Raw genomic sequence first — 19,866 nt, 5'->3', positions numbered from 1 at the left:
TACAGCACAGCCTCTCGTACCTTATTTCTTACATAGACAACAGGGTATTATTTTTTAATAATAATAATTACTCTCTTACACATTACAAGAGTATCAATTATAACTTATTATTTCATGATACACTCCCAAACACCACATCACACTGATATTATAAGTCAAAATCTAACAACAATGACATATTGACAAAAATGTATTGTCATATCTTCAAAATCTGCATCTAGGCATACAATGTTTTTTTAAATTGTTATTGCAAAAAGTATTATGTTTATATAGTATTTTATTTTTGGTTAGTACATTTCTTGATTGTTATTGACAGATGTGATGATCAGTGGGGCTGAGTTTTTGCCTTTATCATTTAAACCTGGGTTAAAATATGGATAGAGTTTCTCATTGAAAGATTGATTAGTGAAAGAGTAGATATGAGATCTGGACTCCACATCATAAAAGGAGACCAAACCCTCCTCATAATCCACAAACACACCCACCTTCTGTGGACTCACTTTCAGAGACAATGAGACAGATGGACCAGCTTTAGCTCTATATTCATTCTCCTTTCTCAGAGTCACAGTCCAGAATCCATTCGCTGGTGTCAGTGTGATCTCTCCCTTCCTGTTAACAGATTCTCTGGCCACACCTAAAGTCCATTTTGTCTTTCCCTTCACCTGAACCTCATAATAAAATCTACCTGATGAGAATCCCTGCATTCCCAGGACATTAATACATCTATCAAATCTCTCTGGGTTGTCTGGGGGACTCCATAAGATAAATCCACCATATCTCACTTGTTTGTTATCAACAGACAGGATGAGATATGGATGAGCTGTATCAGGATCCAGAGTCACATCCACTGAGAGAGATCAGAGAATATGAATCACAACTTTACAATACAAATACATTGTGATGATGATGATTGTGATATTTAATACAGTGTTTAATCAAACTGTAACATATGAATAATCTGTCAGTGTATAAATGTAAACTATTGTAGTATATGAGTGAACAGATCAGATGTCAGACTGTACCTGCATACTGCTGCATCTTCTTCAACACTGTACAGACAAATGACAACAAAACATCATCACATCTTTCATATGAATTGTATAAAAATGCTTCACATTATGTTTCTCTGTGATTAATGTATGTGTGTTTGATGATATTTAAAGGATCAAGTATCAAATTTTTTGAAAGATTTGTCTAGGGGGTAACACTTTATTTTACGACCCGCAAAGTACCGCGTAATTAAACCGAATTTACAGCGTACCTATTCGTAACAACAGGGTACCTCTACAGTACGTACTTGTAGTTATAAGGGAACAATATTTTAAGTTTGGGGTAATAAGGGGGTAAGAATATATGGAAAATTATTCTCTAAGTATTTCATAACTACAGGGTACCTGTTGTAATATTACGTGGTATGTATGACTTACGTCTATGGGTAATATGGTCTATGTGTTTAATTTGTTTTTTTTCTTCATATTTGCTACTTACCTGATGAAGTGTTTTGTATAGCCTACAGTTGATGTCTACAAGCCACGTCGGCAAATAAAATATAACACACAATAAAAATAATAGCAACTTGTACCTCTTTGATCTGTAGATGTATACATGAGTTACGAGGTAACTCTTATATTTGCGGGCTGTAAATTAAAGTGGGGCTTATTCCCCGCTTGTTCTGTGTATGTACCAAGTAACTCTTATATTTGTGGGCTGTAAATTAAAGTGGGGCTTATTCCTCGCTTGTTCTGTGCATGTACCAAGTAACTCTTATATTTGCGGGCTGTAAATTAAAGTGGGGATTATTCCCCGCTTGTTCTGTGTATGTACCAAGTAACTCTTATATTTGCGGGCTGTAAATTAAAGTGGGGCTTATTCCCCGATTGTTCTGTGTATGTACCAGGTAACTCTCATATTTGCGGGCTGTAAATTAAAGTGGGGCTTATTCCCCGATTGTTCTGTGTATGTACCAGGTAACTCTCATATTTGCGGGCTGTAAATTAAAGTGGGGCTTATTCCCCGCTTGTTCTGTGTATGTACCAATTAACTCTTATATTTGCGGGCTGTAAATTAAAGTGGGGCTTATTCCCCGATTGTTCTGTGTATGTACCAGGTAACTCTCATATTTGCGGGCTGTAAATTAAAGTGGGGCTTATTCCCCGATTGTTCTGTGTATGTACCAGGTAACTCTCATATTTGCGGGCTGTAAATTAAAGTGGGGCTTATTCCCCGCTTGTTCTGTGTATGTACCAAGTAACTCTTATATTTGCGGGCTGTAAATTAAAGTGGGGCTTATTCCCCGCTTGTTCTGTGTATGTACCAAGTAACTCTTATATTTGCGGGCTGTAAATTAAAGTGGGGATTATTCCCCGCTTGTTCTGTGTATGTACCAAGTAACTCTTATATTTGCGGGCTGTAAATTAAAGTGGGGCTTATTCCCCGATTGTTCTGTGTATGTACCAGGTAACTCTCATATTTGCGGGCTGTAAACTAAAGTGGTGCTTTGTTCACCTCTTGTTATAAATGTTATAGGGTAAATACCATAAACATACAGAATATTGTTATTTTTATTTCAAAACATCTTTAAAACACTATAATTAAGCCAACACTTAATGTTTATTATCACATAACTTTTATTTAAAATAAAAAGTCATGACAATTTTTCATTGTTTTTGCGGCTTGGCTTCCTCTGTTGGTGTTCTTGTCCACTCGGATGATGAGTTGATGTCGTCTCACAAATGCTGTTCTGCATTACATATAAAAAACATAAATGAAAGCCTTCAGTAAATGTTTCTTCACTGTGCCTTGACAGAAACAGAGTTTTCTGAGCCAGTTACGTTAATAACTTTAGGCTAACTTATGTGCTAGCTAACCTGCTACACAGCAAAATCACCAGTGTTAAATCTACACTGCTGGTGTTTATATGGGTACCACCAGGTCTGGTGGTACCCATATAAACACCAGCAGTGTAGATTTACGCATGTAGCCTACGCATGTAGTCGTCTTTTGCTTTAGTGGGAGCTGATATCTGCTGTTGTTTCATTCTGGTTTGCCATTGCATTAATTCTATTTGGCTAAAATTCTTGTGTTTAAATCAATTGCAAAGCACCACTTCAAATATGTCCGCAAATGTAGGAGTTTCCTGGTAAATAGGGAATAAGTTGCTATTTTTATTGTACTTACCTTAAAAAAAAGATAACCACATTAAATCAGCTGGACTTTTGTTATTAAAAGCAAGTAATATAGGCTACTAAAATAAAAGTGATGTGCTGTTATATTTATTTGCCGATGTGTCTCGTAGACATTGACTGTATACAACATTCAGTAGTCAATATGAAAAATTCACAATAAAAAAAAAATAAAACATAAATTCCCCATAGACTTGACTAAGTCATACATACCACGTAATATTACAATAGGTACCCTGTTGTTATAAAATACTTAGAGTATAAATAATTTATAATTCTTCATATTCTTACCCCCTTATTACCCCAAACTTAAAATATTATTCCCTTATACCTACAAGTACTTACTGCATAGGTACCCTGTTGTTACAAATAGGTACGCTGTAAATTCGGTTTAATTACGCGGTACTTTGCGGGTCGTAAAATAAAGTGTTACCGGTCTTTTCTTCACCTACCAACTTCACTCAGTTTCTCAATGTTGGGAGTCTGAACATCAGTGGAAGAAGTGAGGTAGATCATCAGCAGGGAGATTCCCACAGGAACAACAAGAAACCATAAATGAGATCTGATTCTCCCAACCAGCGGTGAGTAATGGAGTCTTAAATGTTTTAAATTGTGAGGGGATGGACATTTTTGTTGATGTCTCCAGCCTTTCAGATGTTTCTCCTGAAAAAAAAGATTACATTTGCTGAAATTTGCCAAGATAACAAAATCGGATCAGTTGATATAGTATTTAAATTAAAATATCTGTTCCTGTACTGTACCTTAACAAAAATAATATAGTAAGAGCTAAAGAGCAAAACCAAAATCATGTGCTTAAAGTAACATTGGATAAAACCATCTACCAAAACTGTAAATCTGAATAGAACTAAAACTCCATGAAGTCTTCTCAGATATAAAAGCCTGACTAATAAGAGAGAGATCTACTGACCTGTATGATGTGTAGATGATCTTCAGTGTTTGTGATTTTCTCCAGCTCAGTGTTTCTTCTCTTCAGCTCAGTGATCTCCTGCTCCAGATCTTTAATGTGATCTTCATCCTGTTTCTCTGCTGCTTTCTGCGTCTCCTCCATCTCCAGCAGCTCAAACTGATATCATTACAAATCAAATCAAAAAATGATGAAATATTAAACATTAAACTTCTTCAGTCTTCTGAGTTCTGCTGAATGTTTGATATCTTGAATCTTCTTGATTCTGTCCTGGATCTTCTGCTGCACATCTGTCTGTGTCTTCGACAGCTCAATCTATAGAAAGAACAACACAGATACATTTGATCATAATTTAGAGATTTATTATTTTAAGTCTTGCAATAGGCATACAATAATCTTTGTTGATTAATAACACTGTATTATATGTATGGGTTCAGAAGACTTAAATACAGCACAGGCATCTCAATAATCTCCACCTTTAAAAACTCTCACCTTCTTCTCTTCACTCTCCTCTTCTAAAGTCACAGTGTTGTGATTCTTGTGATCTTTGACAGTACAGATGAGACACACACATGTCTGATCATCTCTACAGAAAAGCTCCAGAGGTCTCTCATGTTTCTGACAAATATAATCCTGCAGATTATTCACAGGATCAATCAGTTTGTGTTTCTGTAAACCTGTCACTCTCATATGAGGAACCAGATGAGTTTCACAGTAAGAGCTCTGACACACCAGACAGGACTTCACAGCCTTCAGCTTTACTTCCTCACAGATGTCACAGAGGACTTCAGGTTTCTCTTCAGTTTTCTTCTTATGTTCATCCACAAGATCTCTGAGTGTTGTATTAATCTTGAGTTCAGGTCTCTTCTCGAATGTTTCTTTACAGTTTGGACAGCTGATGTCTTGACTGTTGTCCCAGTATGTATCCAAGCAGATCTCGCAGAAGTTGTGTCCACATGGAGTGCTGACTGGATCACTGAACACATCCAGACAGATCGAACACTGAAGCTCCTCAGCCATTAGAATACTGAAGGATGACATTGCTGCAAAGATAAAATGATGAAAACATTTCACATACTGTACATGCATGGCTTTTATTAATGCTTTAATGTTTGAAATGAATATGCAGACATATAAAATGTTCCTCATCACAGTTCATACTAAATTGTGTATAATTTTAACTACAGAACGTTGGTGATAGTTTAAGCTTTTTGTTTTTATTAATACTACTGAAACTATCAACTGTTGTTTACAGCAAGAAATCCAAAAGATGTTTACCTTAATGCACTGTTGGATGAGGATCTGCCTAATGTAAATGTAGTGTAATACACCGCCTGCCACCAATGTTCAGTAAAAAGTGATATCTGGTTGCTCCACTTAAAATGAGTCACTTGAGCTCTCTCAATAACATTCAGCTGTCGATTATTCCATCGAACTTGAAATTACAAATTAAATAACAAACATTAAATCCACTTCTGATATCATTTCAGTGTAGTAAACAAATCAAAGTAGTTACTGTAAGTATTTGATGTGGGTTACTCTGACTTACTCCAGTTTATATAACTGAACACTAACTGTGAGCCAACAAACTGACTCACTAGCTAGCTTAGGACTTAAAAGTTCTTTTGTACTCAACACAAAACATCAGTGAATAAAAGTCTTGAATCCAGAGTTTTGACTGTTTAATTATGAATGTTAAAACAAAAAAACTTCTTTACTTTTTTTACAAATTATCTGTGCAGTTCCATATAGGTCAAAAGATTGATGCTCCAAAGTCCAGTGGCTTCTGATTGTTTCGCAGTCTATTTCTTTCATACTAAATCTAACAGCAAATTAAATTACATTATGCTACATCACTGGCTAACTGTTTACATTCCAATTTCTGTGTTTCATTTGCAACACAGGTTTTTCTCAGATTTCACAAAATAAACTCAAAATATTATTACTTAGAAATGGCTTCAACACTAACATTATAAACAGTCAGTGTGTGTTATATTTCTGTCACTTACCTGTATGTCAGCGTATTTACTTCCCTCTTAAAATGACTGAATAATTGTTTCATTAAAGACAGATAATTTAGTTAAAGTCTCTGTGGCTGTTCATCAAATAGTTTCACTTTCTTGCAAGGCTACAGTGACATCATAACTCCACCCATACGGTATATACCTGGGTCAGATTTATAAACTCTTCTTATAATCTCTCTATTAGATGTGTGTGTGTGTGTGTGTGTGTGTGTGTGTGCGTGCGTGCGTGCGTGCGTGTGTGTGTGCGTGTATTTACAGTGTTTTATCAAAAAAGACAGTATTAGACTTGCAGCAAGTACATTTTTGTGTATTTTCCAGGAAATTTGCAAAGGAAGTTGCACAAAATACAAATATTTTATTAAGGCAAATAGAAATGTTTGATATAGTTCAGGTGTGTACAACCTAACATAAAGCAGATGCAAACATACAATCAGAGTTGTATAGTTCTTAAGTATTTTTACTTTCTACATAAAAGTAAAATTTCAATTATTCGTATTTTATTAGTATTTGTCTTTGGAAATTTTTACTCCACTACATTTCATAATTTCAAGTTTTTGGTTTATATTTAATATTTAAGTACATTAAACATCTAGTCTTTTTTTGTACTTTTACTTAAGTAAAAATTATTTTTGTACTTTTACTCAAGAAAGTACTTAAATATACACCTCTGCACACAATTACTGACCAAGAGAGCAAAAAATGACTGAGACTGCGCCCGAAACCGCATACTTCCATACTGTAAAGAACCATATTTATCATATTTGTTATGTGTGTATTTTAAGACATTATTTTGTTTATTTACATTTATATGATTTAATTGTTCAATAATTTTGGGTGTGTATGAGGACTTTTATTTTGGTTGCGCCTCCGCTTGGTGTAATGGATTTAATGATGTACACCTGTTATGGTGACAGACAAACACTAATGCAATGTGAAGCACGGTAAACCAAGGCTGGATCCTGTGAATCTTAAGTTTAGATCCTGGTTTAAGGGGGAACAAGGTTATTGTCCAAATCACACTTTTGCTGTATGTGCAAGTTTGTTTGTTTATTTTGTTGATTTGTTTAATTTAATTCTATTTGTGTGTTGAGTTTTTAAGTAAATGTTTTTCTTTATTTTTTAGCTTTTACGGTGGTTCATATGTGTTATTGAATGGCCACAATAAAATGCTGTGAATCATCAGTAAAAGAGTCGACCACTTTATTAACCAGATTAGCCAGACTCCTTTAAACATCCTGCCATTATTCCAAATTGAGGGCAAAAGGTTTGTGAGATGTCTTACCTTATTTGTCTAAAATATCATGATATATCTGAGAATTTTGAGATACGATTTTTTTGGATGTCATTAGTGTTACTCTTTTTATAGCTGGGAGTGTTAAGATCTTTACATAAAAATACATTATACTGAATAACTATGTGATTGTTACATCTCTGATGAAATAGCACATTGCTAATGGCAGCCATTTTTTAAAAATATTAGTTTTTTTCTGTAAATTGTCATTGGTGTTACTTCTCTAATGAGTACTTCCTAAGCACTATTCCTTTAACTGACCAACATAAAGCATAAAAACAAAAAAGATGGAACATTTTTTAAGTTTTATCATATTCAATATCTATTATTATATTCTAATTTTGTCATTGGTGTTACATTGTGTCATTGGTGTTAAACCAAGTTTTGGTGTTATGAATGTTTTTTCTTGTACTTTCTAGTTATATATTGTTGTTGATATGGGATGTAAGACATTGTTGATATTTCAGTCTTTGCATCAAAGTCTTTTTGATTAAATATTTTTGTTGGTTTTAAAGAAAAAAGTCAAACTGAGAATCAAATAATTTCATACAATGCTGGGTAAAGATGAAGAATTTAATTAAACAAATATTAATAATCAATTATTTTTCTTGCTGTTATCATTCCTCTACTCAACCTTTAACTAAATACACAAGCTGTAATTGTAGTACCCTCACACCTGATGAGGGGAGATATTAATGTAAGAGAAAACTATAGACTGTAAAAAAAAGTTCTGAGCCTGTTCGCTCTCTTCCATTGGTAAAAAGTGAAGCAGCTGTGTCCCGATATGGCGCTGACATCTTGGGTCTTGAGTCTGCGCAGTAGCGTTTTCGGGACCAGTCATGCGCAGTTGGAAGGTCAACACTTCCAAGGAAAAGCAATCAAACGCTGCAATCATCAATCAAGGCAAAACAAGACAAGATAATAATGGTTTCCACAAAGTCATTAATTATTACCAATGTTCTTACTCTTAGACATTTTCCTTTCAATAATCAGACATTAGTTGCTTAAAATTTATAATTTTGATCTCCAAAATTGTAAAACACCACACATTTCAACATTTAGTTGTATAACACCACATATATTTCAACATTTTTGTAACCACCACATAATGAGAAAAAATGACAAATAAATGACTCTGACAAATGGATTCTTTATTAAAATGTATTAAAAAGTTAAAAATAGATTAAGCTCCCCGTTTTGCGGATTTATAGATTTGACAAGTTAATTAATACTATTAAAGAAGTTTTGGGTATGTTGAAAGAAGTTCATTGCCATCACCCAAATTCCACCTTTTCTGTAGAATGACCCATATATAACATGACAAGTATTAACAATACATCCACAGTAATCTGAACAAATGGAGAGAAGAGAGAAAGGGGAGAAAAAAAACAAAACTAATTATGGTACATGAAAGATCTCATCATATTTCTTTAAAAACAAATAATTTTTTCTTATTAGTCTTAGTGATTTAAACAAATGTTCTACTTCACATAAGAAATCTATAAAAGTAGGTATTTTCTTAAGAAATCTTTGTTTGTGAAAATAGAATTTTGCCATAAGGATAAGAAAGTTAACAGTTGATTTTAAAGATTGGTTTTGATAAAAAAAAACACATCCTTAATGTGTAAGTTACAATTCACATTCATTTTAGAAAAACAATAGGAACTCAAATCTTTCCAGAAGTTTAAAATCAAAACACCTCCCAAACATAACTGTGAAAGTTGTTTTTTGCATGACTCATGAGTAAGGGAAGCTTTCATTAGACATACCGGTATTAATCCATCAGAAATCGCCTTTATAACAGATTTAAATTCTTTAAACGGAACAAGACATTGATGGATATTCGTAAAGCATTCATAAGATAACAGATCACCATTAGGGTTGAATAGATCAGCAACAAAAATTATGTTTTTCTTAAACCATTTATGAAAAAAGATTGATCTATTTCTAATTTTGATATCCAAGTTATTCCATTATATGGTTTTGTGGGGGAAAAATTGTGGTTGTAAACCAGTTTCCAGGCTAACAAAGCTTGTTGATGGAGTATAGCCGGTTTACTAGGTAATTTTCCAGTGGAGTAATTCCATTTAAAAAAAAGCCACATACCCTCTTAAATATATTATTAGGAATAAAATACCATAAAGAATTTGACCCAAGTAAACATCTTTTTAACCAATTAATTTTAAATGTATTGTTAGTATTCTCAAAATTTAGGACTTCAAGACCCCCATCACTCCTATGGCTTAATTCAACAGGTGCAGGCAATAATCAATGATTGAATGACGGGGTGCAAAGGGTGATGGGAGATGTTGTCCGGTAAGTGAGGGCAGATGACGGAGGATCGTGACACATTAAACTTAACAGTCCTTTAAACCAACAGTTTTTAATGGAAGTTCATACAGAATACGTTTGGCACTCACACATGTTTTATAATTACGCACCGTTATGACCCAATAACTGAAGTAAAAGAACAATAGTTGTAGAAAAATACCTCACTATTCCCTTTCCAGAAGTCTCTTCTGTCAAATACATATTCTTACAATTAATGGGAAAATCTGTAATTTCAGCAATGACATCAAATGACAAAAGGACTGTTATTCTCTGAAAAGTAGCATGTACATATTTTAAGTTTTCATATTTGAAATGAAAATATTTTATACATTGTTGGCAAATTTACTGATTGTTGTTGACAGGTGTGATAATCAATGGTTTCGAGTTCTTTCCCCAATTATTAAAACCTGGGTTAAAATATGGATAGAGTTTCTCATTGAAAGATTGACCAGTATAAGAGTAGATATGAGATCTGGACTCCACATCATAAAAGGAGACCAAACCCTCCTCATAATCCACAAACACACCCACCTTCTTTGGATTCACTTTCAGACACAGATTGACATCAGGACCAGCAGCAGCTTTATATTCATTATCATTGCTCAGAGAAACTGTCCAGAATCCATCCGCTGGTGTCATTGTGATCTCTCCCTTTCTGTTAACAGATTCTCTGACCACACCTAAACTCCAGTTAGTATTTCCCTTCACCTGAACCTCATAATAAAATCTCCCTGATGAGAATCCCTCATTACCCAGGACAACACTATACAAATCAAACATATTTGGGTTTTCTGAAAGGTCAAGCAAAATGCCTTTATCTCTCACTTGTTTCTTATCATTAGAAAGGGTGAGTTTAGCATTTGCTGTATCAGGATCCAGAGTAACATCCACTGAAAGAGATCAGAGAATATGAATCACAACTTCACAATACAAACACTTTGTGATGATGATGATATGTGTGATATTTAGTTTTTCTTGATTGCTAAAACACTATAATCAGGCTTTTGAACTAAAATTTCAAAACCATAACGCCATTTTTCAAGAATCATTTTGCTGAACTATAAACACTATTCCCCTGCTTTAACACATGAGTCAGATTTGGTGAACTGTTACTTCAAAACTCTACACACAAATCCCTACATTTCTCAGTGCTTACACCATGTGGTCATATAAAGCAATAGCATTCAATACTGTTCACTCAAGTCAGCATAGCTTAGGCTCAATTAGCAAACAATTACCAAGGTGGAAACACTAAGAGTTAAAATTGGGCTATGTTTACACGTGGGTGGTTATTTTCATAAACGGACATTTCAACCTCTCCGGTTTCCAAAATAATATCGTGCACACATGTCAGTTTTCAGAAAAGTGTTTATTTACACGTACCCGTGCATACATGCCGTCAAGAGAAGCTCAAGCCCACGTAAGCCAATCACCGGCTGCACTGGTGGTGACGCGAACTGGTTCTTCATGTTGGAGGGAGGAGTTGTTGCAGTAGGTGATCGATGACGTCAAAGTACCGCGAGAGCGAGTTGAGGAATCATACGTAGAGGTCTAATTTCGAATCGCTCTCGCTGTACTTTGACTTCATCCGTTGCAGCGCCGCATGAAGTCAAACACGCGTAAAATTGCTGACCTCAGAGCACTCGTCTCTGCTCCTCGACATAATGGAGCAGCTGTATTTGCAAATACAAACACACGAAACGAGTTTGCACGAACAGAAATGTGATCTTGGAAGCGTTCAGAGTAGCAGTCACATGTAAACATGGGTCGCACTTTTGACGTAGGTGCGAGCTCTGGCACATACTCTGTGACGTTGCCTGCTTAAACATCCGTTTGTCTCACTTTACATGCAACCGTGCAACCGAAGATTTTCAAGATTTTCAAGAGTTCTTAGAAACAATCGGTTTCAGAGGCGAGTTCTCCGTTTGCGTGTAAATGAGGGGCACAAACGAAGGTAAATCTCTCAGTTTTTAAAAATAACCATGTGCGTGTAAACAGAGCCTTGAACACACATCAATCAGATCCTTCAGATAGATAAAAGGGCCTGAATCAGTTCACTGAGCTTTGGAAAAATGGATCCACAGAGAAATTAAGGAATAGGTTGAGGAGGAGGAGGAGGGAGAGGAAGAGGAGGAGGGAAAGAAGGAGGACATGGTGAAGGAGGAGGAAGAGGACTTGGTGAAGAAGTATGAAGAGGAGGAGGACATCGTGAAAAAGTAGGAGTGAGACAAAGGGCAATGAAATTCACGCCACTCTAGCTGACCATGTCCTTGTCCATGGTATGACTATGAGGGAGGCTGAGCAACGAGTGCAGCCTATTTTGAGTCGCTTCACTATTGCCTCCATCTTCAGAGCCCTTATGAAGGAAATCAGATAGATGTACTTACAGTAAGGGCCAATCTAATTTCTCTGTCTTACCCCTTCCCCTTTGTCTTAGTCTTCCCCTTGCCCCTCGAAACTGAGTGAAGGGGAAGGGGCAAGACAGATCGTTCGTCTAAAAAATGAGACACCACTCGATTACCGTTTGCGTCACCTTCCCTTGCCGCTAACTGGCTGCTACGCAAACAGACAAGCGGTATGAGCTGAGCTCACCAAATAGCGCATAACTTAGCTGCTAGCTAGCGCCTTAACTAGCGATTTAAATAAAAACATTACAATTAAAACCGCTTGAACATTTTATTAAAAGTATCATAAAACATGGGTGTCATAATATATTCTCAATTAAACTGCTGAAAATAACGTTACTTTCATTTGTGCGACCCCTTGACAGTTCGACGTTCATCCATAAAACATCTTATTGCCGGCTCTCCTGAGAAATTCCTACGTTAACGTTTACCCTTCTCTTTCAAGTGTGGTCCTTATCACACTTCGTTTCAAGGGCTATGTATCCCTACGTCTTGGCCCTAGCCCTTGATCAAACTGAGAATTGAGACGCCACTTCGCCTCACATGAACGTGCAAAACCAAGGGGTAGGGGTAAGGGGAAGGGGTAAGACAGAGAAATGAGACGCACCCTAAGACTGCTCTGTACAGTAACTTTAGTGTGCATACACCATTGGACTATGCTACTGGAATAAAGAAATGCATAAAATTTCCTTGCATACAGATCGACATATCAGTAGATGAATGCCAGGGGTGGATCATGCAAGAGGATTTTATCCTCGCTGTTTGGCTAGGACCAATATAGCATGTGATGTGGACGAGATTCTCTGGCCTGAACCAGAACAAGACATGATGTTGAGGCGGAATCATTTTTTTTTACAATGTGCTGTGTAGCACATAAATGCATAAAAATGTGCTAATGCATACATTGATTGTGTCTTTTTTGTTGGTCATGTGAAAAAGTTTTTGAGGGGGAGAACCACAAGCAACTTCCCAGTTTTGGATATATTGTTTTGAATTTATTGCACCAGTGTGTAATACTATGTTGTAGTGTGTGTGTTTTTGAAAGCTTGTGTGTGATGTCTGATGGAAAATGTTTTTTTTTTAGTCAAATGGTGAACAGTGAATGGTTTTGAGTGTAGAGCTTCATTTTGACCTGAAAATAGGATGTTTGGAGAATTGTGGGAGACGTTATGGAATTGTGTTTACTGTTTTTAGAATATGAGGCATAGTTTCAAGAAAAAGCAACCAAGAAAAACTGTAATACAGGGTTTAACTGTAACAATCGATTATCTGTCAGTATGTAAATGTAATTTTTTTTAGTATATGAGTGAACAGATCAGATGTCACACTGTACCTGCATACTGCTGCATCTTCTTCAACACTGTACAGACAAATGAAAATAAAACATCATCACATCTTTCATATTAATGTATATATGCAATTTTAAACAAACTAAGTTTATATACATTTTGGTTCATATTATGTCTCTGGTCAATTAATCTGTGTGTGCTGATAGAGGATCAAGCATCAAATAGGAAAGATCCCTCATCCTTTGTGTAGAGTGAATTGTGCACCCACAAGAAACATGTTTAACAGGAACTTTTCAGGATTAGGTTTAAGAAGTATAGCCAACCTGAACACACGCACGCACACTTTATTTTGATTAAAAGAGAAGCATATATCATGGCATAATCAAAATTTTGCACGCACGCACACCCTTTGAATTGCTAAATTATCCATGGATGCCCATTATGCACATACATTTATTTAGTTGCAAATACAACTTTTTTTGGAACCATCACAACAAGTTTGTTCTTTGTACTTCATGTCTGTGCTAAATTAAATCACACACATAAAGTCTCATTATCAACTGCTGATAAAAAAAATTATATTAAACTATCCAACTGTATTTGATCTTGACCTACCAACTTCACCGAGTTTTTCAATGTTGAGAGACTGAACATCAGTGGAAGAAGTGAGGTAGAGCATCAGCAGGGAGATTCCCACAGGAACAACAAGAAACCACAAATAAGATCTGATTCTCCCAACAAGCGGTGAGGACTGAAGTCTTAAATGTTTTAAATGGTGAGCAGATGAAAAATGTTGCTGCTTTCTCCAGCCTTTTAGATGTTTCTCCTGGAAAAAAAGCCAAGATAAAATCAGATCTCACAATATTTTCTGAAACACTTCTTAATTATCCGAGCTATGCTCTCACTGGCTATGTTTACATGCCTGAATTTAATCCGACTGAAGGTTACAGTTACATGCCCCCTAAACATTGCAATCTGATTAAAATGTTTGTTTACATGTACATTCTATAATCCGAACGTCAGACAGTGTGCCAGCTTTGTGTATAAAAACCAGCCCAAAAGCCTCCCAATGACTATTCACAGTCCAACTAGGGGTGTGCATTGGCACTGCCCTCACAATTTGATTCAATTACGATTCACCAGGTAACGATTCAATTCAATTCGATTCTACAATGCATTGCGATGCATCAGAATTCTACTGTACACAACAAGGCACATTTTTAATCAGTCAAGTAGTAAAGTCAAGTGCAACTATTCTCAACAAAAACGGAAGCTTAGCAGCTGTAAGACAATGACAATTATATACCTGAGATGAGATTTTTACACACAGCATAAGTCTTGTCTAGTTTCCCATTAACTTCTTAGAATCCGAAATGTGCCCATATGTCCACTTTCCATGGAAAAGGGTGCGTTTTTATTTTCCCGTCTATCACAGTCATCTCTCTCCACCTCAGCCATCTTGATTGTTGTTGTTATGCCCCCTGAAGTAATTCAAACTTCACAACTTTATTGTCCACTTGAGCCCAGAAAATAAACAGTGACATAATCGATTATGGGACTATGCTACATCGATGCTGAATTGTACATGCGCGCATTGCCGAATCGATTATTGTTGACATCCCTTAATTAAACTTTGAACTTCAGTAGTTTTTACATGAGAACTGGCCAACCCAATCCTGATTTGGGACTTTTACGACCTTTGTCTTATCTGTGTATATATTGTAAGGTGGTTCGGCAAAAGATTTAGGAAAGCACTCTTTTATCAGAGGTTTCCCACACAACTCTGTGTATTGCTATAAATTTATGGAAAAATCTGTATTCAGAACTTCCTGCACTGCTGTGTTTCTCTACATTGCCAGGTATGACTTCGACTCTTATTATTATTGTGACTTTAATTTTCTATGCTGATCTTTTTAGTTAATGTGTTGTTTTTGATATACTGTAAAATGCTTGATGGATTTAATTGATTAATTTCAATAAAATGATGATTGATTTAAGTGTAACCTGCATGGCAAAATAAATTGGTAATGTTTATTAAAACTTGTCAAGTGTTTTTTTATCATGTTTTCTGTGTTTAAGATAAAGATACTTGAAGGGGTGTAAATTAGGAGTAATGTCTAAAAACATAGATGGAGTAATGCCCCCCATTTTAGGTTGGATGAAGTATTTGCTTCAATCTAAAACTTAGATGGATCCTCAGTTTTTAGTGTGTTTGGATAAAACGCCTTACTTAGAAAGAGAGTGACTTAACACGCAGCTGTATGGACTATTAACTTAGCACCTCCAGAATTACATCTTATAATTTATGTGAATGTAACTTATTCAAAATAACTAAGAGAATGAAAATATTACAATGGTAAAATACATAAATTCTGATTAGCATCAGAATAATATTGATAGTTTAAAGGTGTAGCGGAGGATTTTCTCGAATTTTAGAACAGAATCGCCTTCTCCACTTTTTAAAAAAATGGAATTGCCAGTTCAAGTCACATGGCTGGCAGGTTGCTACTGTGGTGTCCTTGAGCAAGACACCTTAACCCTAATTGTTCCCTGGGTGCTGTAGGGATGGATAGCTGCTCAATGTGTGTGTACAACTTGCAGTGCCTGTGTTCACTACTCAGTGGGATGGGTTAAATGCAGATGTCACATTTCGAGTATGTGCTGCACACTTGACAAGCATGTCACACTTTCATCTACTGACCTGTATGAGGTGTAGATTTTCTTCAGTGTTTGTGATCTTCTCCAGCTCAGTGTTTCTTCTCTTCAGCTCAGTGATCTCCTGCTCCAGATCTTTAATGAGATCTTCATCCTGTTTTTCTGCTGCTTTCTGCTTTTCCTCCATCTCCAGCAGCTCAAACTGACATCATTACAAAGCCAATGAAAGCATGATACATTAAACATTAAACTGTTTCAGTAGAATTTAAACTCACTCTTCTGAGTTCTCCTGAATGTTTGATGTCTTGAATCTTCTTGATTCTGTCCTGGATCATCTGTTGCACATCTGTCTGTGTCTTCAACAGCTCAATCTATATAAATGACAACAGAGATGCATTAAATCAAAACTGAGATTTATTACTTTAAGTCTAGATAAAAAGTTTATACAATAATCTGATATATGATACATTCACTAATAACACTGTATTGTATGTATGGCTTCAGAAGATTTTAAATACAGCACAGGCATCTGAATGTTCTCCACCTTTAATTTTTCCTTTAATATTTCTCACCTTCTTCTTTTCTCTTTCTTCGTTTACAGTCACAGTGTTGTGATTCTTGTGATCTGTGACAGTACAGATGAGACACACACATGTCTGATCATCCCTACAGAAGAACTCCAGAGGTCTCTCATGTTTCAGACAAATATAATCCTGCAGATTATTCACAGGATCAATCAGTTTGTGTTTCTGTAAACCTGTCACTCTCATATGAGACTCCAGATGAGTTTCACAGTAAGAGCTCTGACACACCAGACAGGACTTCACAGCCTTCAGTTTTACTTCCTCACAGATGTCACAGTAAACCCCAGGTTGTTTCTCTGCAGTTTTCTTCTTATGTTCATCCACAAGATTTCTGAGTGTTGTATTAATCTTGAGTTTAGGTCTCTTCTCGAATGTTTCTTTACAGTTTGGACAGCTGATGTCTTGACAGTTGTTCCAGTATGTATTCAAGCAGATCTTGCAGAAGTTGTGTCCACATGGAATGCTGACTGGATCATTGAACACATCCAGACAAATTGAACACTGAAACTCCTCGGCCATTGGATCACTGGAGGATGACATGACTGCAAAGAGAAATTATGAAAACATTTAACATACATGCATAGCTTATATACATATAAAATCCTCATCACAGTTCATACTTAATTGTGTAACTTGGTGATAGTTTAAGCTTTTTATTAATACAAATGAAACTATAAACTTTAGTTTACAGTAGCCTATATGAAATCCAAAAGATGTTTACCTGCTATCCGCTTTCGGACAATGACCTGGCCAAAATGTGTAAATGTTGTGTATATACGTCACTTCCTGCCACCTATGTTCAGTAAATGAGCGATGCCTCAGTCAGTTTGGTTCTCTCTGGTTAAATCTGCTGAGACGATCACAACCTTTAAGATGCAACAAAAAAACCACACCTACTCCACATTCAATAAACTAATCCTTAACTTATTGTTAAAAAAATCTTCTCAAGTTGTTCATCTCTCCCTTATGCTTCTACTCTAATACTAAATGTTAACATATTTCTGTAAACTATGCTTTTTGCTTTCTCCTTAGACAAAATAAAATGCTTTCTCTTTTTTATTGCAAAAACATACAGAACATACATAAAGAAAAGTAGACATACATTATTGTCATAACCACGTATACAAGATACAACATACAAAATGTTTTCTCATTTGTAGATTATGAAAATAATAAATATAAAACATTTTTAGTTGGGTGTTAAAAGTGTAACACATGGCAACTTCCGGTTTATTAAAATAATAATAATAATAATAATAATAATAAGCAAAACATGGGTTTAGAGTTAAATGGCAGACATTAAATACACTTCAGATACCATTTTAGTTAAACAAATATAGTTGAGGATTTGACCATGGTTAACCACAATACTAGCACTAACATGTTATATCTCTATAACTTACCTGTAAGTGAATATCAGCGGTGTCCACTACACCGTTACAATAACGGAAATATTCTGTGGTTACGATAATCTGTTGTTCATCAATGTAGTTTCACTTTCGCGCAAGTGACGTCACCGATTAATTTCGAAATACTAGCCGTTTCTCAATGTCAAGGATACTTCCTTGGCAGGACTAGTCCTTACAAGTCACTTCCTTCAGAGGCGAGGCGAGGCTCCTTTTAAGCATTCGGAGAACACGTTAAATGGAACAGGCTAGCAAGTGCACGTCATTACGTCATTACGTGATTGAAAGGTGTGCTTTCGGTGCTGCGCGCAGAGGATTGTGGGTGATTTCAGCGCGTGAAGAGCGCGAAGGATACAAATTTGCATCCTTTCCTGTATATGGGATATTTGTCGAACGAAGGACTCAGTCCTTGGCTGAAATTTCGAGGATCCTCGACATTGGAACAGTCCTTCGACGGACGTCGATGACGTAGCATCCTCGAAATTCTAGCTTCCGAGGATCCTTCCTTGACATTGGGAAACGGCTACTGCTTCATGAAGCCTCGAACTTATGAATCTTTTGTTTCGAATCAGTGGTTCGGAGCTTTCAAACTGGCCAAGTCACGTGAGTTTAGCAAACGAGGATTCAGTTTATAAAACATTCATCCTTGAATGCTAACATTTATCCTACTTTTTGTTTATATACAGATTTAATGACAAACATAATAAAACTAAAAACATAGAATACACTTTAACTTAATGGCTTAAATATATATATATATATTTTAGAAAAACCTTTGGAATTCTGTTGTAAAAAGTGTTAAATGTTTGGACTGAGATCTTGCTACAACATTTTCACCAGCAGGTGGCGCCATATTTGGTATTTAAAGCGCTTCAAAACCGTGAATCTTTTTCAAAGCATTTGATTCAATTAAATCGATGCTTCGAAAAGTTTCGTTTCTCCCATCGCTACACATGAAACCAAACTGCAGGTGCTGCAGTTTGTAGGCGGGTATGTCTCGGAGGACCATATTAGTGGTCCGGTTTTGTAGTTCGTAGGCGTCGCTTATTCATCTGAGATCATGATTATGATTTGGCTATTTCAGTTCTTTGAACACTCCTGCTTTTGATGATTATTGAATCAACATGATCGCAATTCTTGATATATAGTCTCGGAAAATCTAATCACTTTGTCTGTGTTCATGTCACGGAATTCAGCTTTGTTTTCAGCGTTGGATGTCTTTTCCGTGCCACTCCCATGCATTTTTGTGACATTTGATTTATGTATTATGTTTTCTCATTGTTTTTTTCCCCTATTTTCAAATAATTGTCGGTTGGGGTAAGATTCAGGGTTTGGGTTAGGATGTCTAAAAATGTGATTCTAACCCCAACCACAAGTGACAATAGTAAGGAAATAGAAAAAAAATAAGAAAACAATACATAAAGTGATAACAGTGGGAGTGACACGGTAAGACACCCATGCTCCTGGCACGGAAAAAAAGCTGAATTCCTTGACATGGACACGGCTAAAGTGCAGCGTAAAAATGGAATACCTATCGATAACAGAAACATTGATCAACGCTATGATTGATCGGTTGTTATTATCACATAGGCCAATCGATGCTATGCATGAAAAATAAAATAGTATTAAAAACATATATATTAATGGTTACGATACACACCCAGTTTTTAACCCCTGCAGAGTAAGAGCTATTGATGATAGGAGGTTATAGTGAAGTGAACTTTAAAAATTAGGATTGTGCCTTTCTAAAACCACCTAAAATCTTTTTGGTGAT

The 19,866-nt window shown here is 35.9% G+C and overlaps 2 protein-coding genes across 3 annotated transcripts; both read right to left on the bottom strand.

Annotated features, from left to right (window-relative positions):
• Positions 1 to 287: 287 nt before the first annotated feature.
• Positions 288 to 5,151, bottom strand: LOC135773207 (E3 ubiquitin-protein ligase TRIM39-like). Its single transcript, XM_073812780.1, has 7 exons — positions 4,600 to 5,151; positions 4,312 to 4,422; positions 4,088 to 4,260; positions 3,944 to 3,968; positions 3,635 to 3,845; positions 1,023 to 1,049; positions 288 to 847 (listed from the first exon to the last, which is right to left on the bottom strand). Exons 1-7 carry the CDS (start codon positions 5,146 to 5,148, stop codon positions 288 to 290), a joined length of 1,656 nt encoding a protein of 551 aa, XP_073668881.1. The 5' UTR covers positions 5,149 to 5,151.
• A 4,638-nt stretch (positions 5,152 to 9,789) lies between these two features.
• LOC135774993 (E3 ubiquitin-protein ligase TRIM39-like) lies at positions 9,790 to 18,624 on the bottom strand. 2 transcript variants are annotated; one of them, XM_065285043.2, is made up of 8 exons: positions 18,090 to 18,624; positions 17,408 to 17,536; positions 16,675 to 17,228; positions 16,378 to 16,473; positions 16,149 to 16,304; positions 14,063 to 14,273; positions 13,492 to 13,518; positions 9,790 to 10,643 (listed from the first exon to the last, which is right to left on the bottom strand). In XM_065285043.2, the coding sequence occupies exons 3-8, from the start codon at positions 17,224 to 17,226 to the stop codon at positions 10,096 to 10,098; spliced, it is 1,590 nt and encodes a 529-aa protein (XP_065141115.1). In that variant the 5' UTR covers positions 17,227 to 17,228; positions 17,408 to 17,536; positions 18,090 to 18,624; the 3' UTR covers positions 9,790 to 10,095. The 2 variants fall into 2 exon arrangements, with proteins under 2 accessions (XP_065141115.1, XP_065141108.1); XM_065285036.2 differs by having other exon boundaries at positions 17,408 to 17,533.
• Between the last annotated feature and the right edge of the window lie 1,242 nt (positions 18,625 to 19,866).

The sequence above is a fragment of the Paramisgurnus dabryanus genome, chromosome 19 (assembly GCF_030506205.2).
Source record: "Paramisgurnus dabryanus chromosome 19, PD_genome_1.1, whole genome shotgun sequence".
Classification (NCBI taxonomy): domain Eukaryota; kingdom Metazoa; phylum Chordata; class Actinopteri; order Cypriniformes; family Cobitidae; genus Paramisgurnus; species Paramisgurnus dabryanus.
Note: the sequence above shows the minus strand (reverse complement) of the source record. Positions and strands in the feature narration are given on the sequence as shown.